This window comes from Mustelus asterias, chromosome 1 (genome assembly GCF_964213995.1).
Source record: "Mustelus asterias chromosome 1, sMusAst1.hap1.1, whole genome shotgun sequence".
NCBI classification, from domain to species: domain Eukaryota; kingdom Metazoa; phylum Chordata; class Chondrichthyes; order Carcharhiniformes; family Triakidae; genus Mustelus; species Mustelus asterias.
Window position 1 is genome coordinate 165,012,900 of NC_135801.1, and position 26,917 is coordinate 165,039,816.

At 43.6% G+C, this 26,917-nt stretch overlaps 1 protein-coding gene across 1 annotated transcript in view; it reads right to left on the reverse strand.

Moving 5' to 3' along the window:
- Positions 1–20,968: 20,968 nt before the first annotated feature.
- LOC144499826 (mitogen-activated protein kinase 4-like) overlaps positions 20,969–26,917 on the reverse strand; it is a 59,888-nt gene continuing 53,939 nt past the window's right edge. The window contains exon 5 of the mRNA XM_078222357.1: positions 20,969–21,650. Within this exon, the coding sequence (XP_078078483.1) occupies positions 20,969–21,650 (682 nt within the window). The remainder of the gene's footprint in view (positions 21,651–26,917) is intronic.

Sequence of the window (26,917 nt, forward strand, 5' to 3'; positions counted from 1 at the left end):
AAAATCGAGTTGGAGGGGAATTTGGCCGCACATCATAGGTGTATAAGGAGTATAGTAAGGAGCTGAGGACACGGCCTTGTGGGGCACCAGTGTTGAGGATGGTCATGGAGGAGGTGTTTTTGCCCATCCATACTGATTGCAGTCTGTGGGTTAGGATGTTCAGGATCCAGTCGCAGAGGGAGGAACCAAGCCCCAGGCCATGGAGTTTGGAGATGAGTTTTGTAGGAATAACGGTGGTGAAGGCTGAGCTGTGTTCAATAAATAGGAGTCTGACATAGTGCAAAGTGCCTTTGTTATCTAGGTGTTTCAGGGTTGAGTGTAGAGCCAGGAAGATGGTGTCCACTGTGGAGGCAATGGCCTAGTGGTATTATCGCTAGACTATTAATCCAGAAACTCAGCTAACCACCCCACCTCCCCCCACCCCCCCGCCCCCCCAATGCCCTCAGAAGGTAAAAAGAACATAGTAAAACTTGGCAAATTATTGGTACTGGTCCAGATTGCTCTTAGAAACCTTAAAACGGAATTCCACTTTGGAACAGTATCTGTCATTTTCCAACTTTAATTTCTTTTCCCCTTTCTGGTCTGCCTTCTCCCCCCAGACTCTGCACATACTTCCTTTTCAGCTAACAATCCAATTCTTTCTTTTGATTTATTATTGTCACATGTATTGGGATACAGTGTAAAGTGTTGTCTTTTGTGTGCTGTACAGACAAAACATTCCGTTTGTAGAGTCCATAGGGAAGAAGGAAAGCAGAGGATGCAGAATAAAGTGTTGCAGTTACCGATAGGATGTGGAGCAAGATCATCTTGAATGAAAGCAAAATACTGCAGATGCTGGAGATTTGAAATTACATTAGCAAGTGCTGGAAAATCTCAGCAGGTCTGGCAGCGTCTGTGGAGAGAGAAACAGTTAACATTTTGAGTCCTATATGACTTCTTCGACACTGAAGAGAGGCAGAAATGTGAATGCCTCCATGGAACCTGTCTCCATCAGGCATCACATTCCAGATTTTAACCACTGTATGAAAAGGTTTCTCCTCATGTCTCCATTCTTATTTTGCCAATTACCTTGAATCTGTGCTCTCTCCTTCTCAATCCTTATACCAGTGGGAACAGTATTTCCCTATGTACTCCTTCTAGACCCCTCATGAATATCTCCATCAAATCTCATCCCAACCTTCTCTTTTCCAGGGAAGAGTTCCAACTTATCCAATCTATTTACTTAACTGAAACTTCTCACCCCAGAACCATTCTCGTGAATCTTTTCTGCATTCTCTCTAATTCCTTCTGTGTGCCACATTTTAGGAAAATAATGTGTCCAGTTTATTTTGGAGTAAGCTGGCACTTCCAGCTCATTACTTCTGGAGGTCACAGTCTGCAAATCAATGCAACAATATTGTTTGCAACAGGAAAAAAAGCACTAACATAAACATTTAACTTTTGGAAGATATAGAACTATTTTAAAGTACTAAACATTCACTCTAATTACTATCTGAAATTTAAGCCTGAGACGGTGGACTAGAGATTAATCATGGTTCTTTTATTAAAATTACATTTTCTACTAATTAAAATCTTGTTTCATTTCCAAAAAAACAGGTTTCAGTTTGCATGAAAAATTCTATTATTTATGAATGATCATTTTAAGGTAAAGGAGTAGGTAATCTTGAATGTGTTATAAATGCAAATTCCAAGGTGATTTAGGCTTCTGCGTTTTGATGGATCTTCCTTTTTTAAACGCGGCTGGGTTCTCAAGGAGTAAATTTGTTTTTCCCTGTATGCTGTTAGATACAAGTGTAGTTCTTGGAAATCACTATTGGACTTAAAGGTGTAAGAAATGGAGGAATAAAACCATAGGAATAGCTACAACGGGGAATGTTAGGGTTGGGAAGAGACTCCAAGGATTGTCCCTTCAAGATAGACCCTTTCCTAAAACGTACACAAACTAAAGGAACAACCACAAGAGTCCTGGACAACAACTAGTGAGCCCCTTGCCTTTGGTTTATTGCATTTCTTGATAGAATACAGATTAATCAAACCTGTTCTTGTCAATGGTCACAAATGTGTAAACTGCAAACAATTTATGATGCAATTCAGCTTTGCTGTGGGATTGTCATATAAATGTACTATAAATTAGCTGACAGGTCGAGGGACAGGTAGTATTGAGGAAGCAGGGTGGCTGCAGAAGGACTTGGACAGGCTAGGAGAGTGGGCAAAGAATACAATGTGGAAAAGTGTGAGGTTATGCACTTTGGAAGGAGGAATGGAGGCACAGACTATTTTCTAAATGGGAAAATGCTTAGGAATCAGAAGCATAAAGGGACTTGGGAGTCCTTGTTCAAGATTCTCTTAAGGTTAACATGCAGGTTCAGTCAGCAGTTAGGAAGGCAAATGCAATGTTAGCATTCATGTCGAGAGGGCTAGAATACAAGAGCAGGGATGTACTTCTGAGGCTGTATAAGGCTCTGGTCAGACCACATTTGGAGTATTGTGAGCAGCTTTGAGCCCCGTATCTAAGGAAGGATGTGCTGGCCTTGGAAAGGGTCCAGAAGAGGTTCACAAGAATGATCCCTGGAATGAAGAACTTGTCGTATGAGGAACAGTTGATGACTCTGGGTCTGTACTCATTGGAGTTTAGAAGGATGAGGGGGGATCTTATTGAAACTGACAGGATACTGTGTGGCCTGGATAGGTGGACGTGGAGAGGATGTTTCCACTAGTAGGAAAATCCAGAACCAGAGGGCACAACTCAGACTAAAGAGATGATCCTTTAAAACAGAGATGAGGAGGAATTTCTTCAGCCAGAGAGTGGTGAACTCTTTGCCACAGAATGCTGCGGAGGCCAGGTCATTGAGCGTCTTTAAGACAGAGATAGATAGGTTCTTGATTAATAAGGAGATCAGAGGTTATGGGGAAAAGACAGGAGAATGGGGATGAGAAAAATATCAGCCATGATTGAATGGCGGAGCAGGCCCGATGGGCCGAGTGGCCTAATCCTGCTCCTATGTCTTATGGTCTTATGGACTGAAAAGAACACTCTTCCAGTGAATATACAATTGTAAACAGATGAATGACTTGTAAAAAGTGAATAACATCACCATTTATTTCTTGGATATAGACAAAGTTATTTCAAAATGGGATGCACATTTCTAGATTGGCTTTGAACATTTCATAAAGTAGAAAACAGAAATCATGTTCTGGCCAGAATATTCCCCTGTGGCCATACCCCTCCACAACAGGTATACTGAATTGGATACTGTTGTGGGAGATGCTTTACCTGGGACAAGCTGCGACAGCCGGAACGCTGATACTGAGTCTGGTTCTACAGCGCAAAAGGGTGGGATGAAGAAGAGGAGAGCAGTAGTGATAGGGGACTCAATGGTCAGAGGTACGGACAGGAGGTTCTGTGGTCGGGACAGAGACTCCCGCATGGTTTGTTGTCTCCCAGGTGCCAAGGTCAGCGATGTCTCTGATCGCGTGCACAGCATTCTAAAGTGGGAAGGTGATCAGCCAGATGTCGTGGTACACATCGATACAAATGACGTAGGAAGGAAGAGTGAAGAGGTCCTAAAGAGTGAGTACAAAGCGCTTGGAAGGAAGTTAAAAAGCAGGACCCCGAGGGTAGTAATCTCAGGATTGCTACCTGAGCCACATGCCAGTGAGGGCAGGAGTAGGATGCTTGGGCGGATGAACACATGGCTGAGGAACTGGTGCAGGGGGCAGGGTTTCCAATTCTTGGATCATTGGGACCTCTTTTAGGGCAGGTGGGACCTGTACAAGAGAGACGGGTTACACCTAAACTACAAGGGGACCAATATACTTGCAGGGAGATTTGCTAGTGTTATTGGGGAGCGTTTAAACTAGATTTGCAGGGGGATGGGAACCAGAATGCCAGAGCAGATAGTGAAGCAGGGGTAAAAAAACAGGTTAGTTCAAGCAAAATCACAAATGGAAGGGTAGAGTGTGGTGGAAATAATCTTTTGAGGTGTGTCTATTTCAATGCCAGGAGTATTGTGGGGAAGGCAGATGAGCTGAAGGCGTGAATAGACACATGGAAATATGACATTATAGCCATTAGTGAAACTTGGCTACAGGAGGGGCAGGACTGGCAGCTCAATGTTCCAGGGTTCCAATGTTTCAGGCGGGATAGAGGCAGAGGGATAAAAGGTGGGGGGGGTGGCATTGTTGGTCAGGGAAAATGTTACAGCGGTACTCAGGCAGGATAGATTAGGGAGCTTGTCTACAGAGGCCCTATGGGTGGAGCTGAGAAACAGGAAAGGTATGACCACATTAATGGGCTTGTATTATAGACCACCCAATAGTCAGCGAGAATTGGAGGAGCAAATCAGCGGAGAGATAGCTGACAACTGCAAGAAACACAAAGTTGTGATAGTAGGGGATTTTAATTTTCCACATATAGATTGGGACTCCCATACTGTTAAAGGTTTAGACGGGGTAGAGTTTGTAAAATGTGTTCAGGAGAATTTTCTACATCAGTATATAGAGGTGCCAACTAGAGAGGATGCGATATTGGATCTCCTATTGGGAAATGAGTTAGGGCAGGTGATGGATGTGAGTGTGAGGGAACACTTTGGATCCAGTGATCATAATGCCATTAGTTTCAACCTGATCATGGATAAGGATAGATCTGGTCCTCGGGTTGAAGTTCTGAACTGGAAGAAGGCCAAATTTGATGAAAGGAGAAGGGATCTGGGAAGTGTGGATTGGCACAGGCTGTTCTCTGGTAAGGATGTAAATGGAAAGTGGGAGGCCTTCAAAGGAGAAATTGTGAGAGTGCAGAGTTTGTATGTTCCTGCCAGGATTAAAGGCAAAGTAAATAGGAATAAGGAACCTTGGTTGTCGAGGGAGATTGTAACACTGATTAAGAGGAAGAGAGAGTTGTATGAAATGTACAGGCAGCAAGGAACAGATCAGATGCTCGAGGAGTATAAAAAGTGCAAGAAGCTACTTAAGAGGGAAATCAGGAGGGCTAAAAGAAGACATAAGGTTGCTTTGGCAGACAGAGTGAAGGAAAATCCAAAGAGCTTCTATAGGTATGTTAGGAGCAAAAGGATAGTGAGGGATAAAATTGGTCCTCTTGAAGACCAGAGTGGTAGACCGTGTATGGAACCAAAAGAGATGGGGGAGATACTAAATTTTTTTTTTGCATCTGTATTTACTGAGGAAACGGGCATGGAGTCTACGGAAATAGGGCAAACAGGTAGGGAGGTCATGGAACCTTTACAGATTAAAGGGGAGGAGGTGCTTGCTGTCTTGAGGCAAATCAGAGTGGATAAATCCCCAGGACCGGACAGGGTATTCCCACGGACCTTGAGGGAAGCTAGTGTTGAACTTGCAGGGGCCCTGGCAGACATATTTAAAATGTCAGTATTCACGGGGGAGGTGCCGGATGATTGGAGGGTGGCTCATGTTGTTCCATTGTTTAAAAAAAGGTTCCAAAAGAAATCCAGGAAATTATAGGCCAGTAAGTTTGACGTCGGTGGTGGGCAAGTTATTGGAAGGTGTGATAAGGGATAGGATCTACAAATATTTGGATAGACAGGGACTTATTAGGGAGAGTCAACATGGCTTTGTGCGTGGTAGGTCATGTTTGACCAATCTATTAGAGTTTTTCGAGGAGGTTACCAGGAAAGTGTATGAAGGGAAGGCGGTGGATGTTGTCTACCTGGATCTCAGCAAGGCCTTTGACAAGGTCCCTCATGGGAGGTTAGTTAGGAAGGTTCAGTCACTAGGTATACATGGGGAGGTAGTAAATTGGATTAGATGGCTCAATGGAAGAACACAGTAAGAAGTCTCACAACACCAGGTTAAAGTCCAACAGGTTTATTTGGTAGCAAATACCATAAGCTTTCGGAGCACTGCTCCTTCGTCAGATGGAGTGGAAATGTGCTCTCAAACAGTGCAAACAGACAAAATCAAGTTGCAGGATACTGATTAGAATGCGAATCCTACAGCCAGCCAGGTCTTAAAGGTATAGACAATGTGGGTGGAGGGAACATTAAACACAGGTTAAAGAGATGTGTATTGTCTCCAGACAGAACAGCTAGTGAGATTCTGCAAGCCCAGGCGGCAAGCTGTGGGGGTTACTGATAATGTAACATAAATCCAACATCCCGGTTTAGGCCGTCCTCATGTGTGCGGAACTTGGCTATCAGTTTCTGCTCAGCGACTCTGCGCTGTCGTGTGTTGTGAAGGCCGCCTTGGAGAACGCTTACCTGAAGATCCAAGGCTGAATGCCCGTGACTGCTGAAGTGCTCCCCCACAGGAAGAGAACAGTCTTGCCTGGTGATTATCGAGCGGTGTTCATTCATCCGTTGTCGTAGCGTCTGCATGGTTTCCCCAACGTACCATGCCTCGGGACATCCTTTCCTGCAGCGTATCAGGTAGACAATGTTGGCCGGGTTGCAAGAGTAGGTACCGTGTACCTGGTAGATGGTGTTCTCACGTGAGATGATGGCATCCGTGTCGATGATCTGGCACGTCTTGCAGAGGTTGCTGTGGCAGGGTTGTGTGGTGTCGTGGTCACTGTTCTCCTGAAGGCTGGGTAGTTTGCTGCGGACAATGATCTGTTTGAGGTTGCGTGGTTGTTTGAAGGCAAGAAGTGGGAGTGTGGGAATGGCCTTGGCGAGATGTTCGTATTCATCAATGACATGTTGAAGGCTCCGGAGGAGATGCCGTAGCTTCTCCGCTCCGGGGAAGTACTGGACGACAAAGGGTACTCTGTCCACCGTGTCCCGTGTTTATCTTCTGAGGAGGTCGGTGCGGTTTTTCGCTGTGGCGCGTCGGAACTGTTGATCGATGAGTCGAGCGCCATATCCTGTTCTTATGAGGGCATCTTTCAGCGTCTGGAGGTGTCTGTTGCGATCCTCCTCATCCGAGCAGATCCTGTGTATTCGGAGGGCTTGTCCATAGGGGATGGCTTCTTTAACGTGTTTAGGGTGGAAGCTGGAGAAGTGGAGCATCATGAGGTTATCCGTGGGCTTGCGGTACAGTGAGGTGCTGAGGTGACCGTCCAGTTGAACCAGGAGCACTCCTCGTCACAATGGATGTCTTGGCACTCTACACCAGCATCCCCCACGATGATGGCATTGCTGCAACGGCCTCAGTACTCAATGCTGTCAACTGCCAGTTTCCAGATGCAATTTTACAACTCATCCGCTTCATCCTGGACCACAATATCTTCACCTTCAATAACCAGTTCTTCATCCAGACACACGGAACAGCCATGGGGACCAAATTCGCACCTCAATATGCCAACATCTTCATGCACAGGTTCGAACAAGACTTCTTCACCGCACAGGACCTTCAACCGATGATATACACTAGATACATCGATGATATTTTCTTCCTTTGGAGTCATGGTGAGCAATCACTGAAACAACTATGTGATGACATCAACAAGTTCCATCCCACCATCAGACTCACCATGGACTACTCTCCGGAATCGGTTGCATTCTTGGACACACGCATCTCCATTAAGGACGGTCACCTCAGCACCTCACTGTACCGCAAGCCCACGGATAACCTCATGATGCTCCACTTCTCCAGCTTCCACCCTAAACATGTTAAAGAAGCCATCCCCTATGGACAAGCCCTCCGAATACACAGGATCTGCTCGGATGAGGAGGATCGCAACAGACACCTCCAGACGCTGAAAGATGCCCTCATAAGAACAGGATATGGCGCTCGACTCATCGATCAACAGTTCCGATGCGCCACAGCGAAAAACCGCACCGACCTCCTCAGAAGATAAACACGGGACACGGTGGACAGAGTACCCTTTGTCGTCCAGTACTTCCCCGGAGCGGAGAAGCTACGGCATCTCCTCCGGAGCCTTCAACATGTCATTGATGAAGACGAACATCTCGCCAAGGCCATCCCCACACCCCCACTTCTTGCCTTCAAACAACCACGCAACCTCAAACAGATCATTGTCCGCAGCAAACTACCCAGCCTTCAGGAGAACAGTGACCACGACACCACACAAACCTGCCACAGCAACCTCTGCAAGACGTGCCAGATCATCGACACGGATGCCATCATCTCACGTGAGAACACCATCTACCAGGTACACGGTACCTACTCTTGCAACCCGGCCAACATTGTCTACCTGATACGCTGCAGGAAAGGATGTCCCGAGGCATGGTACGTTGGGGAAACCATGCAGACGCTACGACAACGGATGAATGAACACCGCTCGATAATCACCAGGCAAGACTGTTCTCTTCCTGTGGGGGAGCACTTCAGCAGTCACGGGCATTCAGCCTTGGATCTTCAGGTAAGCGTTCTCCAAGGCGGCCTTCACGACACACGACAGCGCAGAGTCGCTGAGCAGAAACTGACAGCCAAGTTCCGCACACATGAGGACGGCCTAAACCGGGATGTTGGATTTATGTCACATTATCAGTAACCCCCACAGCTTGCCGCCTGGGCTTGCAGAATCTCACTAGCTGTTCTGTCTGGAGACAATACACATCTCTTTAACTTGTGTTTAATGTTCCCTCCACCCACATTGTCTGTACCTTTAAGACCTGGCTGGCTGTAGGATTCGCATTCTAATCAGTATTCTGCAACTTGATTTTGTCTGTTTGCACTGTTTGAGAGCACATTTCCACTCCATCTGACGAAGGAGCAGTGCTCCGAAAGCTTATGGTATTTGCTACCAAATAAACCTGTTGGACTTTAACCTGGTGTTGTGAGACTTCTTACTGTGTTCACCCCAGTCCAACGCCGGCATCTCCACATCAATGGAAGAAGCCAGAGAGTGGTTGTGGAGGATTGCTTCTCTGAGTGGAGGCCTGCGACTAGTGGTGTGCCGCAGGGATCGGTGTTGGGTCCATTGTTGTTTGTCATCTATATCAATGATCTGGTTGATAATGTGGTAAATTGGATCAGCAAGTTTGCTGATGATACAAAGATTGGAGGTGTAGTGGACAGTGAGGAAGTTTTTCAAAGCTTGCAGAGGGATTTGGACCAACTAGAAAAATGGGCTGAAAAATGGCAAATGGAATTTAACGCAGACAAGTGTGAGATATTGCACATTGGAAGGACAAACCAAAGTAGAACGTACAGGGTAAATGGTAGGACTCTGAAGAGTGCAGTTGAACAGAGGGATCTGGGAATACAGGTACAGAATTCCCTAAAAGTGACGTCACAGGTGGATAGGGTCGTAAAGAGTGCCTTTGGTACATTGGCCTTTATAAATCAGAGTATCGAGTATAAAAGTTGGAGTGTTATGGTAAGGTTATATAAGGCATTGGTGAGGCTGAATTTGGAGTATTGTGTACAGTTTTGGTCACCTAGTTACAGGAAGGATGTAAATAAGGTTGAAAGAGTGCAGAGAAGGTTCACAAGGATGTTGCCGGGACTTGAGAAGCTGAGTTACAGAGAGAGATTGAATACGTTGGGACTTTATTCCCTAGAGCGTAGAAGATTGAGGGGAGATTTGATAGAGGCGTATAAGACTTTGATGGGTATAGATAGAGTGAACACGAGCAGGCTTTTTCCGCTGAGGCTAGGGGAGAAAAAAACCAGAGGGCATGGGTTAAGGGTGAAAGGAGAAAAGTTTAAAGGGAATATTAGGGGGAGCTTCTTCACGCAGAGAGTGGTGGGAGTGTGGAATGAGCTGCCGGATAAAGTGGTAAATGCGGGGTCACTTTTAACATTTAAGAAAAACTTGGACGGGTTCATGGATGAGAGGGGTGTGGAGGGATATGGTCCAAGTGCAGGTCAGTGGGACTCGGGAAAAAATGGTTCGGCACAGACAAGAAGGGCCAAAAGGCCTGTTTCTGAGCTGTAATTGTCTACGGTTCTATGGTTCTATTAGCACTTATGATTGCATTCCTGTTCTTAGTTCATTTATTCCATGTACTTCTCATTACAACTTTTAATAAAGACCTAAATAGTTAGAATGAATGATTACAATATTTTTAATTATGTCCTGGTCGTAAAAGTGTTCGTTATTTTTTTGAATGTAATTGTCTGCATAAAAATTGTCACAGCACTTCAAAATAATTTTGACGTATGTATGAGATACTTGAAAAAGCATTGTATATAATTCTAAGATTTATTTTCTATTTACTAATAGGAAGCATTGTTAATTTTTGATCCAAAACATTTTGTTCTGAAATTCCATTTTAGTTCACAACCACTTCTCAACCTTCATTATACATCCTCCAGTCATCATTTTGGTCAATGATGTCAATGGCCACAGAGCATCTCAATCATAAGTTGATTGGGCTCACAAGTTAAAAAAAATGTGGCTTTTTTCATTGCAAAAAAAATTGAATATATTTACTTGGCAAGATGAATTTCAGAGCAACAGTAGCAATATAAAAACATCTGAATTATGTATTTATTTAAAATTTGCAATAGCAAATTTTCATTATAGTGTTTCTGCTCAGTTGTGCTTTAATTTTTCAGCACAATTAGCTTGAAATTGGCCAACCTGTGCAAAATATCAGGGTATTGCAAGTGAAACTTACATCCAAGAGAAATAAAGTTTCTGTAATCTTGTGCTTTAGTTTTGAAAAAATTGTGCTGGAAACTGGTTCCGCCCACAAGCCTTCCAGTAACCATGTTACAATATAGGGAGGACATGAATGCACTGGAGGGAGTGCAGAGGAGATTCACCAGGATGCTGCCTGGGATGGATCATTTAAGTTATGAAGAGAGGTCGGATAGGCTTGGGTTGTTTTCGTTGGAGCAGAGAAAACTGAGGGGCAACCTGATTGAGGTGTTCAAGATTCTGAGGGGCATTGACAGGATGGATAGGGAGCAGCTGTTCTCCTTAGTTGAAGGGTCAGTTACGAGGAAACACAAGTTAAAAGTGAGGGGTGGGAGGTTTAGGGGGGATTTGAGAAAAAACCTTTTTACTCAGAGGGTGGTGACGGTCTGGAATGGGAGGGTGGTGGAGGCAGGATGCCTCACATCCTTTAAAAAGTACCTGATGAACACTTGGCACGCCATAACATTCAAGACTATGAGCCCAGTGCTGGCAAGTGGAATTAGGTGGGCAGGCCAGGGCATTTCATGCATCGGTGCAGACTCGATGGGCCGAAGGGCTTCTTCTGCACTGTAGTATTCTGTGATTCTGTGTAATTCTGTTTCTCCCTAAAAATAGTACAGAATACAATAGTATTGAAAAAATGATCTTTATTCATTTTTAGAGATATTTACAACCATAATCCGTAATATCCCAATAAATCTGGGATAACTTAGGAACATGTATACTTTTAAAAAATAAACACCAAAGCTTTACTTCCATTTCACATATTTTGAATCACATTGATATATTCTATTTATAAAAATGTACATTGAAATTCTGTATTATGCAGGAGTTACAGTACTGTGCAAGACATTCATTTCTGTCACTATTTTCAAATATAAGTTTTATTAATACAGTGCATTATCAAGATTTTTTTAAATTCCGAAGCAATTGTACCCTTTTTGCAGGCCTACATTCGTAATAAAATATAGCTAAAACTTGAGGCCACTTTTAGGTAGATCTCCTGAGCTGGAAACCACTTTCTAACGTAGGTCAAATTTAGTTTTAAAAAGGCCACCATCTTCATGAAAAGAGATAAACTTCTTTTTCATTTGCTTGCAAAACAAAATTATGACATGGTGATACCAATTATGCTGAGATTTATTGTGTCATCTTCTTCCCACAAATAAAATGCCGCACAACTTTTCAGGTTCTTCTGCCCGTAATAACAATGCCCCTTTAAAACCATAGAGGAGAAAAAGATACTCGTCAAGAGGCCTAACACTATAACAGTAAGGCACAACTTTGGTCAGAAATTTCTACTTTCCAAATATGGATTGTGAATCCATCAGGTATGCAATACACTTTATAGGGTTGCAGGAGATCTCAGAAGTTCCTCTATCACCTGCCCCAGCTCCCGATGTTGCAGGCAAGCTTGTCACGTTGTAGTTAGAGACTTGACTGCAAGATCTGCAGCCAGCAAAGGTGATCTAGAATCCTTGCGGATAAAGAAAAAAAAACTTGTAAGGTAAATTGGTTTAAATTGTCAAAAAAAAACCTATTAGGGCTATTAACGTGTCAACTGATTCAAGTGTACACAGGGTCTGCATTCAAGCCAAAAAATGCACAAAGGCTTTAGATATGCCAAGACGCCAACAGTGCAAGCTTATATTCGGTAAATCATCAGTTCCATGATTTATATTCACTATATAGCTGCATGACATTAATATCTTATATCTAAAATAAGTTCATTATTCTCTTGAGCTTTGCATTTATTGCTCACTCATTTCCCTTGAATGTGAATTGCGCCACCAATGATGGTGACAGCTCATGAAATATTCCGTAAGTTTCCTAAAAATGATCTAACAGACAATATAGTATAATGATGCAAAGCCAGTTCACCCTGACACCCCAAAGCCTGTTAACAAACAGGAATTTTAGCCCCATAAATATATCTTGATTTGTTTTCTTTCTTTTTTATTGACCCACAGGTGATTCAGGATACAAATCCAAAGACAGCCTCATCCACCTGGCGTCTTGCACCTAATGTGAAACTAGACACTGACATCAGCAAGCTATTAAAACCATGGGATCTAGTACCTTCGATGCAAATTCTGTTTTCGTTTGACAACTGCACATATACTTCACCTGGGGTTGAGATAAGGTCACTGAGGCAAGGTTCCCAGACTAGTTCATTTCACCATCTCTCAAATCTGGAGACACTAAGGCCAATTATGTGTACCTACAGAAGCGTGTTTGAGATTGGCTAACTCAGCACATATGATTTCCATAATGCGTCATACATTTACCCATAAAATTATCTACTTAGAATTTTAACTAGTTACAGAATGTAGCATGCTCAATGACTGTAACTCACTAATGACTTAAATACTCACAGATGACCAAATTAATTCATCCCTTTAAATTGTATCCTACAGATCTTGTGTGTTCTCAATACATTACAAATAAAACAATGAATATTTAGTTCATAGACAGACATTTTGCAACAAGATTTGGTACAAGTTCAAAGATGTGCAGGTTAGGTTGATTGGCTATGCTAAATTGTCCCTTAGTGTCCCAAGATGCATAGATTAGGGGAATTAGCGGAGTAAATATGTGGGGTTACGGGGATAGGGCCTGGGTAAGATGCTCTGTTGGAAAGTTGGTGCAGACTCAATGGACCAAATGGCCTCCTTCTGCACTGTAGAGATTTTATATGAAGAGATTCATATATTCTATATGAAGAGATAACCACGGCACGGTGGCACAGTGATTAGCACTGCTGCCTCACAGCGTCAGGGACCCGGGTTCAATTCCAGCCTCAGGTCACTGTCTGTGTGGAGTTTGCACGTTCTCCCTGTGTTTGCGTGGGTTTCCTCCGGGTGCTCCGGTTTCCTCCCACAGTCCAAAGATGTGCAGGTTACGTTGATTGGTCATGCTAAAATTGCCCTTAGTGTCCTGAGATGTGTAGGTTAGAGTGATTACTGGGTAAATATGTAGGGATATGGGGGTAGGACCTGGGTGGGATTGTGGTTGGTGCAGACTTGATGGGCCGAATGGCCTCTTTCTGTACTGTAGGGTTTCTATGATTTCTATGACAGATAGTGTGAGACATGACATCTTAATCAGAATTTTAAGAAAATATATATATAGTTATATTAGAATACCATTGGGCATATTATATCATAGAATCATAGAATCATAGAAACCCTACAGTGCAGAAGGAGGCCATTCGGCCCATCGAGTCTGCACCGACCACAATCCCACCCAGGCCCTACCCCCACATATTTACCCGCTAATCCCACTAACCTACGCATCTCAGGACTCTAAGGGGCAATTTTTAACCTGGCCAATCAACCTAACCCGCACATCTTTGGACTGTGGGAGGAAACCGGAGCACCCGGAGGAAACCCACGCAGACACGAGGAGAATGTGCAAACTCCACACAGACAGTGACCCAAGCCGGGAATCGAACCCGGGACCCTGGAGAGTACTTTTAGGTATACAAAAAGCTTTGTGTTGCTGGTGATGAAGATGAAAGATTAATAACTGTGGCATTTACCATTTTTCTGTTGTCTCTTTGAGGGTTGGGGTGAGCTCCTGACTAATTTGCATCTGCTACCTGACTCAGAATTATATCAGAGCATATGGTTGTTTGGTAGTTCAGAATTTGAGTATTGCTGAAAAAGAGACACACTATCAAAGCTTCTTGCCTTGCACTCATCAGGATAGTCCGCAAAAGACCTTCAAACATAACAGGGGAACAACAATTTATACCGCATGAGGAGAGAGTGCTGATTAGTTGGCAAGTGGACCCTGATTGGTGGAAGCGTCCAAACTATCTTGATGAGTTGCTGTGACATGTCACTGAAGTTAGCTAACAGACAAGTGTTCAATTTAATGGAATCCAATTTAATGGAATCGAACAGGGATAGACAGGGACTTATTAGGGAGAGTCAACATGGCTTTGTGCGTGGTAGGTCATGTTTGACCAATCTATTAGAGTTTTTCGAGGAGGTTACCAGGAAAGTGGATGAAGGGAAGGCGGTGGATGTTGTCTACCTGGATTTCAGCAAGGCCTTTGACAAGGTCCCTCATGGGAGGTTAGTTAGGAAGGTTCAGTTGCTAGGTATACATGGGGAGGTAGTAAATTGGATAAGACACTGGCTCAATGGAAGAAGCCAGAGAGTGGTTGTGGAGGATTGCTTCTCTGAGTGGAGGCCTGTGACTAGTGGTGTGCCGCAGGGATCGGTGTTGGGTCCATTGTTGTTTGTCATCTATATCAATGATCTGGATGATAATGTGGTCAATTGGATCAGCAAGTTTGCTGATGATACAAAGATTGGAGGTGTAGTGGACAGTGAGGAAGGTTTTCAAAGCTTGCAGAGGGATTTGGACCAACTAGAAAAATGGGCTGAAAAATGGCAAATGGAATTTAACGCAGACAAGTGTGAGATATTGCACTTTGGAAGGACAAATCAAAGTAGAACGTACAGGGTAAATGGTAGGACTCTGAAGAGTGCAGTTGAACAGAGGGATCTGGGAATACAGGTACAGAATTCCCTAAAAGTGACGTCACAGGTGGATAGGGTCGTAAAGAGTGCCTTTGGTACATTGGCCTTTATAAATCGGAGTATCGAGTATAAAAGTTGGAGTGTTATGGTAAAGTTATATAAGGCATTGGTGAGGCCGAATTTGGAGTATTGTGTACAGTTTTGGTCACCTAGTTACAGGAAGGATGTAAATAAGATTGAAAGAGTGCAGAGAAGGTTCACAAGGATGTTACCGGGACTTGAGAAGCTGAGTTACAGAGAGAGATTGAATAGGTTGGGACTTTATTCCCTGGAGCGTAGAAGATTGAGGGGAGATTTGATAGAGGTGTATAAGATTTTGATGGGTATAGATAGAGTGAATGCGAGCAGGCTTTTTCCGCTGAGGCTAGGGGAGAAAAAAACCAGAGGGCATGGGTTAAGGGTGAAAGGAGAAAAGTTTAAAGGGAATATTAGGGGGGGCTTCTTCACGCAGAGAGTGGTGGGAGTGTGGAATGAGCTGCCGGATAAAGTGGTAAATGCGGGGTCACTTTTAACATTTAAGAAAAACTTGGACGGGTTCACGGATGAGAGGGGTGTGGAGGGATATGGTCCAAGTGCATGTCAGTGGGACTAGGCATAAAATGGTTCGGCACAGACAAGAAGGGCCAAAAGGCCTGTTTCTGAGCTGTAATTTTCTATGGAACCTGTGCCAATTAAACTAAAAGATATCAATAAAATTCAATTGAGCTTCATTTTAAAAACAATCTTCCCCTAATGTCTGTGTATTTTCTTTTAGTATGTATGAAAATGAGCAGATTCAGCACTGGCCTGACCACATCTCGTGGTCTACATTGGACCGGAAGTTCATGTTGGATTGCCAAATTCATGTTTATCTCAATTAGATAAGGACAGTTTTATTTTAATTTTGTTTTGGAGGCACAACAGTATTAAACCCAGACCATCCCCAGAATCCTACAGAAAAAAATTATTTTACGGTCAGTTTTTCTTCCGAGTGATACTGTCAATTTGAACCCAATTATAAATAATTCCTAGACTGGGGGCTTCCACCCACTGATTTCTGAGTTATTTGTCAAGGATTCTTTAGTTAATCCAAAGAGGGAGAGGTGACTTTTATCTCAGGCATTCGATACAGGCTCCAATCCTGAAATAACTATGCATTGTTCCTTTGCAGCATTCTGCCATTAAGTACCCAGCATCCAATATGAGCAATTTACAGCAGTCACAGTTACAGGCTCACAATCAGGAATGGCAGCCAAGGACACTGATGCTAATTTTAGTACCCCCCCCCCCCGACATTCTTGCCCTAATTGACACTGGCTAATTAACCAGAATTAAAACCTGCGACCTTCCTGGTCCATTTAGCTCAGTGGCACACCATACCCTGTGCCCTTTGATGATTTTGAACAATACATTAACTTTTCCTACATCAATTTTTTCCAGGATTTCTTGAATGCATTGACTGCTTGCTGAAACACAGCTCGTTGAGCACCAGTCACTGTCCAGTCTCACCCGAATAACCACGCTGGAGTCAAGAATTTTATTTTAAGCAATTCAATTTTTCAGCATTTACTGACAACACTGTTCTCGTTCTCAAGGTTTGGGTGGGATTCTCTGATCTCGTCCATGGCCACCCCGCTGCCAGCAAGAAAGGAGACTTTGCCACTCAGCCAAATCTCTATTCATTGCAGCAGCTTCAGAGAATCCCAGCCTCGGACAAGGTCGGAGGTTTTCGGCGCTTATTATGTCATCTGAATCCCCCTCAATGTGATGCTTCCCTATGACACACATCCGCTATAATGCCTAATGAGCACTATGTATCTATTCTGTCAGCAATGTTACTTTCATTCCTCAGTTTTGGTAATCACCTTAGCTGGTATTAAAACAATATTATATAACTGGCAGTAAACATAACACTTCAGATCTGGTTCAAAAAACCTTGATGTGTTTTCAACAGTTTAGCAGATTTAGAATATTAAAAACATGATTAGTATCTTCTTTGTTTGCCAAGGTCATTATGTAAATTCAGTGTGACCAATGTAAATTCCAGTGTTCTGGAATGCCATCATGCCACCAAATAGTGGTCTTGAATTATGGGAGACGGTGGCATAGCGGTAGTGTCACTGGACTAGTAATCCAGAGGTTCCAACATGGCAGCTGGTGGAATTTAAATTGAGTTAATAACTGGAATTGAAAAGTAATGGTGTCAATGAAACAATTGTCAATAGTCGTTAAAGAAAAACCCTTCTGGTTCACAAATGCCCTTTGGGGAAGGAAATCTGTTATCCTTACCTGGTCTGGCCTACATCTGATTCCAGACCCATTGCAATTAACTGCCCTCTGAAATGGTGTGGCAAGCCATTCTGTTCAAGGTCACTTAGGGATGGGCAACAAATGCTGGCCTTGCCATGAAATAATTTTTTAAAAATTAACTATAAAGTGGCCATTTGGCTGCCTGATAGGGGGCACATGTCAGCATTGTCATTTTGGACAATCGAGATGCATTACCACGTCAGGCTGCTGGCGCAAAACATGCAATTCCAGGACGCTCAGCCAGTTGCCAATCCGGCCACCTGAAAGAGCGAGGGAGGTAATTGTAGCCCTTAAAGGGTGACACTTGGAGCAACCAATGATCCATATTACACACGTGGAGCCCGGAGCTCCTCTTGGCCCAGTAATGTTAATTTTAGCATTTATTGAAAAGGACCTCTTCGGCTGCTCAATCAAAATTTCCAGACAGAACGTCCACAGTGAATGCTGTGCCCACCATGCAGTCAAAATTGCCTCAAGGTCTTATGTATGATGCATTTCTGCTGGGTGGAGGGAGTAAAATTGAACCTAACGTTTGGAATTGACCCACTTGGCAGAATTGATAATCTCTGAGGCGCTGTGAAGGGAATTGGAGCCAGTCAGGAAAATGGCAAACATGCACTCCTGGGCGACTCCACACACTGACTCAAAATAGCAATGGCAGAAGGCCAGAACTGGACAGCTCACAGGGATAGGAAACCAAATAACTTTTTAAAAAGAAAAATCTACACTATGGCTGTGTTATTGGTCTGGCTTCACTTGTGTGAACCGAAGATGGATTGACGATTGGCTGTCAGACAGAAGGCAGAGAGTTGGGATAAAAGGTTCTTTCTCAGAATGGCAACCGGTGACAAGTGGTGTCCCGCAGGGTTCAGTGTTGGGGCCACAGCTGTTCTCTTTATATATTAACGATCTAGATGACGGGACTGGGAGCATTCTGGCCAAGTTTGCCGATGATACAAAGATAGGTGGAGGGGCAGGTAGTATTGAGGAGGTGGGGAGGCTGCAGAAAGATTTAGACAGTTTAGGAGAGTGGTCCAAGAAGTGGCTGATGAAATTCAACGTGGGCAAGTGCGAGGTCGTACACTTTGGAAAAAAGAATAGAGGCATGGACTATTTTCTAAACGGTGACAAAATTCATAATGCTAAAGTGCAAAGGGACTTGGGAGTCCTAGTCCAGGATTCTCTAAAGGTAAACTTGCAGGTTGAGTCCGTAATTAAGAAAGCAAATGTAATGTTGTCATTTATCTCAAGAGGCTTGGAATACAAAAGCAGGGATGTACTTCTGAGGCTTTATAAAGCACTGGTTAGGCCCCATTTGGAGTACTGTGAGCAATTTTGGGCCCCACACCTCAGGAAGGACATACTGGCACTGGAGCGGGTCCAGCGGAGATTCACACGGATGATCCCAGGAATGGTAGGCCTGACATACGATGAACGTCTGAGGATCGTGGGATTATATTCATTGGAGTTTAGGAGGTTGAGGGGAGATCTGATAGAAACTTACAAGATAATGAACGGTTTAGATAGGATGGACGTAGGGAAGTTGTTTCCATTAACAGGGGAGACTAGGACGCGGGGGCACAGCCTTAGAATAAAAGGGAGTCACTTTAGAACAGAGATGAGGAGAAATTTCTTCAGCCAGAGAGTGGTGGGTCTGTGGAATTCATTGCCACAGAGGGCTGTGGAGGCCGAGACGTTGAGCGTCTTCAAGACAGAAATTGATAAATTCTTGATTTCTCGAGGAATTAAGGGCTATGGGGAGAGAGCGGGTAAATGGAGTTGAAATCAACCATGATTGAATGGTGGAGTGGACTCGGTGGGCCGAATGGCCTTACTTCCGCTCCTATGTCTTATGGTCTTATGGTCTTAAGATATAACGTACGTCAAAATTTGTGGACATTATGAAATCTGGAAGCATTGTGAACCATGAGGGGGGTCGTGTGGAACTTCAAAGGAACATAAACAGGTTAGTGGAATGGGCAGACAAGTGGCAGATACAATTTAATGCAGAGAAGTGTAAACTGATTTATTTTGGTCAAAAGAATGTAGAGAGACAGTATAAAATAAAGGGGTTGAAGTTGCAGAGAGACCTTTGTGTATATGTGCATAAATCATTGAAGGTGGCAGGACAGGTTGACAACATGGTTAATAAAGCATATGGCATCCTGGGCTTTATCAACAGGGGCATAAAATACAAAAGCCAACGGAGTTGTATTAAACCTGAACAAATCAATGGTTTGACCTCAACTGGAATACTGCATATAGTTCTGGGTACCACACTTTAGGAAGGATGTAAAAGCATTAGAGAGGGTACAGAAAAGATTTACAAGAATGCTTGCTCTCAAGCTCACATTTCTGTCCTCAGCCTGCTCCAATGATCCAGTGAAAACCAACACAAACTGGAAGAACAGCACCTAATCTTCCATTTAAGCACATTACAGCCTTCTGAACTAAACACTGAAGTTCAACAAAATCAGACAATGAATTCTGTCCTCCATTTTGAATTTTTCTTTCACCAAGTGCCAGTATGTATCTTGTGTCCATGCTTTTGCTTTCAGAGCTGACCTTTATTCTGCTATTAACACCTACTCTAGACCAATGCTTTACCATTACCACTCCCTTGTTCTATGACATCTTTGGCATTTAATTTCCCCCACCCTCTAACCTATCCCTGACACTCCTCCCATTTGCAACAGCATAAAAGCCATCATATTTCCACCTCTCTTCAGTTAAGAGACATATCGGTCTTGAAACATTAACTCTATTTGACTCTCCACAGATGCTGCCAGACTTGCAGTTTTTATTTCACAAGCATTATTCTTGATGGGTAGACATTTACATAGAGAGATTGGAGATGTTGGGGCTATTCCCCCCAGAAAAGGGAAGGTTGACAAGAGATTTATAAAGGTATTTGTAATCATGGGGGCCTGGGCAGAGGGGATAAGGGGAAACAGTTCCTATCAGTAGAAGGATCGAGAACCAGAGGGCACAGATTTGAAGCAATTGGCAAAAGAAGCAATGACAACTTGAGGATAAACATTTTCATGGAGTGAGTGGTTAGGATCTGGAATGCACTGTCTGAGAGTGTGAGGGAGGCAGGTTCAATGGAGGCTTTCAAAGGGAATTGGATCGTTTTCTGAAGAGGAAACCTTTGCAGGTGCACAGGGAAATGGCAGGGCAGTGGCACTAGGTGAATTGTTTCTACAGTGGGCCAGCCACAGACATGAGGCCAACTGGCCTCCTTCTGTGCTGTACCCATTCTGTGATTCTGTATATCTTTGTAGTCATTGGTCTTTTTTAGGCAGAAAAATTAAAACTTGTTACACATTGTGACAAATTCATTGAGAATACACAAAAAATGTAAGCTTTGACTTATTGGTTGAAATACCCTTATAGTCTTCAAAAGGTTATCAAGTCACCAGTGTTTACCATAGCTACCTCTCAAACCGATGAAGCACTGGGTCTGGGCTGTAACAGATTAACTAAACCTCCCCCAGGACTTAATTTTCCAGGTTAATAAACCCCACTTGTGTTGAATTGCTGAAACACCATCTTTACGAATTGGAACTCCTGTCCAGCTGTTCCAAGAATTGCCTATTTTCTACCACCTCTCCTTTTCTTTCACTTCTGTCTGAACGATTTCATTGGTATGTTCTGGCATGCAGGTGCCATTCAAATCATTCATTTTACTATCGGCCAGCTCTTCTTGCTTCCCGCAAAGCTTCAAGGCTCTAGATATGAAGACATCAAAATCAAATTGGGAGCCCCCTCCATTTGATATTTCTGATGATGCCAATGTACGGGGGGATGATGGCTGACTCCTTTCCTGAATATTTGGCAGTGAACTAGAGCAATCAATTTTAAAAGAGCTCCCATTCTTACAGTCCGAGACTTTCAAAAGGAGGTCAGATTTCCCTTCGTCCAGTGAGACGGCCACACAGGAGGCAGTCGCTGTTCTTTTCCTGTGAGATAAATCCAAAATGAGCTTAGGCTCCGAGTAATGATGGGGTTTGTTGTCCCTCCACAAAAGTCTATCCAGATAGGAGGGCGACCCAATTTTATAATCACAAGACCGTCCGTAGTCCATTTCGCACATCCGATCCATGGAAGTGTGGGACTGCTCCAGGAGTCGCTCAGAGCTGCTCTGTGAATATTTCCGAGGGTCAACCTGAACGTCCTCCGCAACCACTTTGGAAGCCGCACGTGGATCGCGCTGCGCTTCATCCATTTCACCATATCTGTCTCGCAGCAGTTCCAAGTCGGAAGAGAGGCTGTCGTGATACCTGCAACAAAATTGGTGATTGTAAAATTGTCAAAGATAAACAGCAAGTGGTAACATCCTGTTCACTGGTTGATTTAAATCTGCAACACATTGCCAAGAGCAAATGCACTTTCACTGCAGCTTTTGTTAAAGTTTATTTATTAGTGTCACAAGTAGGCTTACATTAACACTGTAATGAAGTTACTGTGAAAATCCCCTACTTGCCACACTCCGGTGCCTATTTGGGTCCACTGAGGGAGAATTTAGCATGGCCAATGCACCTAACCTGTATGTCTTTGGGCTGTGAGAGGAAACCGGAGCACCTGGGGGAAACCCACACAGACACGGGGAGAACGTGCAGACACCGCACAGACAACACCCCAAACCAGGAATCGAACCCAGGAACCCGGGTCCCTGGCGCTGTGAGGCAGCAGTGCTAACCGCTGTGCCACCATGCCGCCCATCCTTGGGAATTTTAATACTGCATGTTTTAAAATAATTTTCTTCAATTGGATGTTCCCAAATCAGGGAAGATTCACTGTCATGAAGGGGGAGGCCATCAAATCTGTTCTAAGACTGAGTGGCAGCAGCCCAGAGATCAACCTCAGCTTGTTTATTTTTCTCATTCTATAAGGAAGTGAGAAAAAATACCTAGCAAACCCCCTATATGGCAGAGATAAAAGAAAATCTCTAATGTTAAGGATAGAACACATGTACCTAAATCCCACCACGCTTTGGCACTATGCACTGGTGGTCAACCTTCTGATATCCTGATTAAATAGCCATTCTTGTACAAGAACAGAGACTGTCAATTTGTTTGATTGTAGAGGGTGTCACAGTCTGAGCCCAATTCTGTTCTCACCCATTGCCCAACATTCACACTTTTCCTGATGGGGATCAATGCACTTCAATCAGGAGCAAATCTTGTTTCTTTCTGTCTCCATATCCCATGGGCACCGACACCAGCGTAGCTTGCTGCTCTCTGCAAAGATTAACTAAACTGGTATAGACTGTGTAATAAATGTGAGGCCTTACTGTCAATATGGCTCAGGCACATACCAAACAATGCATTTATTTGCTCGTCAATTCCTATTAATTCAATAATGTTTACGTCCCCATACAATTTCAATTATCCAATGGTTCAAACCAAATTACCGAAATGAAGCAGCAGAGAAAGTTATTTTTCTTTTACATTATTTCAGTTCAAATGAACATTTACAGAATCTGTCTTGGCCTCTTCTCGAGAGCCCTAATTCACAGAAGCCAGTCTTGAACCAATTTGATTCACTTGACATGATATCAAGACACACCGGCTGAGCACACTGGCTACAGCAAAGGCTACGATTCTTGAAAACATCCCGGCTGCATATTGTGAGGAAGCCTTGTGTTCCAAGACTAGCTTCACCTCTAACCAAGCTGTCCCAGTACAGCGACAAAATCTGATAAGTGGAAAGTTGCCCAGCTATGTCCAATCCATAAAAAGTAGGGCAAATTTAATCTGGACAAATACAACCCCATTAGTCCACTCTCAATCATTAGCCAAGTGACGGAAGGTGTCATTGATAGTGCTATCAAGTGGCATTTACTCAGCAATAGCCTGCTCACAGGCGCCAGTTTGGGTTTCCCCCGGACAACTCAGCTCCAGATCTCAATATAGTTTTAGCCCAAACATGAACAAAAGAGCTGAATTCCAGAGGTGACAGTGATTGCACTTGACATCAAACCAGCATTTGATCAAATGTGGCATTAAGGAGCCCTAGTAGAACTAAAGTCAGTGGGATTGGGGAAAACTCTCCAATGATTCGAATCATACATAGCACAAAGTTAGATGAATGTGGCTGTTGCCAAGCATCTGAGGACATCACTATAGGACTTCCTCAGGGTAGTGTCCTGGGCCAACATCCCTCAGTTGCTTCATTAATGACCTACTCTCTATCATAAGGTCAGAAGTGGGAAGGTTTGCTGATGATTACATGGTTCCATTTGCAACTCCGCAAATGGAGAAGCAACCCTCTCTGTTACCTCTTCAAAATACTCCAGCAAATTAGTTGAGCATGATTTTTCCCTTAAAAAAAATCAATGCTGGCTTTCCTTAATTAAACCTGCCTTTGTCCATGAATTATTGTTTCTAGAAGTTTTCCCACTAGTCAAGTTAAGCTGGGCTTATCTCTCCAACCTATTTTTGAACAAGGGTGTAACGTTTGCAATTCTCCAGTCCTCTGGCACCATCCCCAAGGCTAAAGAAAACTGAACACTTATGGCCAGGGCAATTTCCACTCTCATTCCCCTCCTACCCGCCCACTCTCCCATGCTCTGTTGAAGGTGTTAAAGTGACACTCTGGTGCATTTTGGCAGCGCAACATCCCTGTTCCAAAACCGCGACCTCTACCACCTAGGAGGGCTGCAGACACATGGAAACAACACCATCTGCAGGTTCTCCACCAAGCTACACACCATCCTGACCAGGAACCATTCCTTAACTGTCACTGGGATAAAATTCCAGAACTCCTTTCCTAACAGCACTGTAGATGTACCTACACTATATGCATTGCAATGGTTCAAGAAGGCAGCTCACCACCCAACTTTTCAACAGAAATGAAGATAACAAATGATGGCCTTGCCAGTGACATCCACGTACCATGAACAAATTTTTAAAAGATCAGAGGCTGAGAATTCGTGCTGAGTAACTCATCTCCTGACTAGCCACAGCATCTCAACAATCTACATGGCATTGAGTGTGATGTAATATCCACCATTTATCTTAATAAGAGCAGCTCCCAACACTCAAGGGGTGGGATTTTCTGGCTGTGCTCACCCCAAGACCAGAAAATCCCGCCCGAAGTCAAAGGAGCTTTGCATGGCCCAGGTCCCACCCACTATGATTCTCGAGGTGGATGGGATGGGAAAATTCCACCCAAGGAGTTCGATACTATCCAGGCCAAAACAGCCTACTTGATCTGCATCCTCTTCCACCAAGTAGGGCGGCACGGTGACACAGAGGTTAGCACTGCTGCCTCACAGCGCCAGGGACCTGGGTTTGATTTCCGACTTGGGTGACTGTCTGTGTGGAGTCTGCATGTTCCCCCTGTGTCTGTGTGGGTTTCCTCCGGGTGCTTCGGTTTCCTCCCACAGTCCGAAAGACGTACTGGTTAGGTGCATTAGCCAAGCTAAATTCTCCCTCAGTGTACCTGAACAGGCACCGGAGTGTGGCGACTCAGGGATTTTCACAAAGACTTCATTGCAGTGTTAATGTAAGCCTTACTTGTGACAAATAAATAAACCTTTTTTAAAAAATTCTGGAAATTCCTACTTAACAGCACTGTGGGATTACCTCCACGACATGGGCTTGTATGTATTTAAAAGCAGTTCATCACCATCTTCACAACTGCTATCGTGGATTGGCAAGAAGTGCTGACCTTGCCAGCAACATCTGTATCCCAGGAACTAATGAATTTTTAATAAAGATCATGCGACTTCAAATCAACTATAAGCCATTGAGGGAGAATCCTTGCAACTTTCAAATCCACTGTCAGTGTTACTTAGACTAAAATTAACTTAATTTATAGGATGTGGCTGAGGTTGCTGAACATGCATCTTGCTCACATGTTCTGTGACTCCACATTCTCGAATTGTGGATCATAGAAGGAGCACAAGCCCCAGGATCCATTTCAGTCAGCAAAGGGGTGGTGATGACTCATAACCACTACAATGTAGGATAACACTTTCATATCCACATTCCTCTGTGACTTGACATTGAAATATATATAACACTGCGGTACAAGTAGGCACAATTGTGTTAATAGACTCATTAATGCTTGCTCATAACAAAATGCACAACCAAAAGAAATGAAAATAAAGACTTGCATTTAGATAGAACCTTTCATGACCATCAGAATTCACAACATTTTTTTACAGCCAACTAAGTATTTTTGAAGTTTAGAAACTGTTGTAATGTAGGAAATGCAGCAGCAACTCCCACAAACAGCAGTATGATAATGACCAGTTTTTAAAATGTTGACTGAAGGATAAATATTGGCCAGGGCACTGAGGTTAGCTCCTGTGCTCTTCTTGAACAGGGAATCTTTTATGTCTACCTGAATGGGCACCAAGGCCTTGGTTTAATGTCTTATCCAAAAGATGGCATATCCAATGGTGCATCACTCCTTTGGTACTGCGTTGCAGTGTCAAACTTAGTTTTTTGTACTCACACACTGGAGTGGAAGCCTGAACCCACAACCTTATAACTCAGATTCAAGTACGCTACCAATTAGTCACTAGGCTGATTCATAGAGTCATGAGTCTTACAGCACAGAAAGAGGCCCTTTGGCCCATCGTGTCTGTGCTGACCATCAAGCACCTATCCATCCTAATCCCATTTTCCAGCACTTGGCCTATAGCCTTGTATGCTGTGACATTTCAAGTACTCATCTAAATGTTTCTTAAATGTTGTGAGGGTTCCTGCCTCTACCACCCTTTCAGGCAGTGAGTTCCAGATTCCTCTCCCTTTGGGTGAAAATGTTTTTCCTCAAATTCCCTCTAAATCTCCTGCTCCTTGCCTTAAATCTATGTCCCCTGGTTATTAATCCCCTCGACTAAAGGGAAAAGTTTATTCCCATCTATCCTATCTATATCCCTCATAATTTTATACACCTCAGTGAGTTCCCCTTAGCCTTCTCTGCTCCAAGGTAAACAGCCCCAGCCTAACCAGCCTCTCTTCATAGCTGAAACACTTCAGCCCAGGCAACATCCTGGTGAATCTCCTCTGCAATCTTTCTAGTGCAATCACATCCTTCCTATCATGTGGCTACCAGAACTGCACATAGCTGTGGCCTAATGAGCATTTTATCCAGCTCCATTATAACCACCCTGCTTTTATAGAAACATTGAAATTAGAAACAGGAGTAGGCCATTCGACCCTTCGAGCCTGCTCCGCCATTCATTTTGATCATGGCTGATCATCGAATTCAATATTCTGATCCTCCCTTCACCCCATATCCCTTGATCCCTTTAGCCCCTAGAGCTATATCTAATTTCTTCTTGAAATCGGACAACGTTTTGGCCTCAACTACATGCTGTGTTCGTTCTGTGGTTCCACACATTCACCACCCTCTGGGTGAAGAAATTTCTCCTCACCTCAGTTCTAAAAGGTTTACCCCTTATCCTCAAACTATGACCCCCAGTTCTGGATTCTCCCACCATCGGGAACATTCTTTCTGAATCTACCCTGTATAACCATGTTAGAATTTTATAAGTTTCTATGGGACCCCCTCTCACTCTTCTAAACTCCAG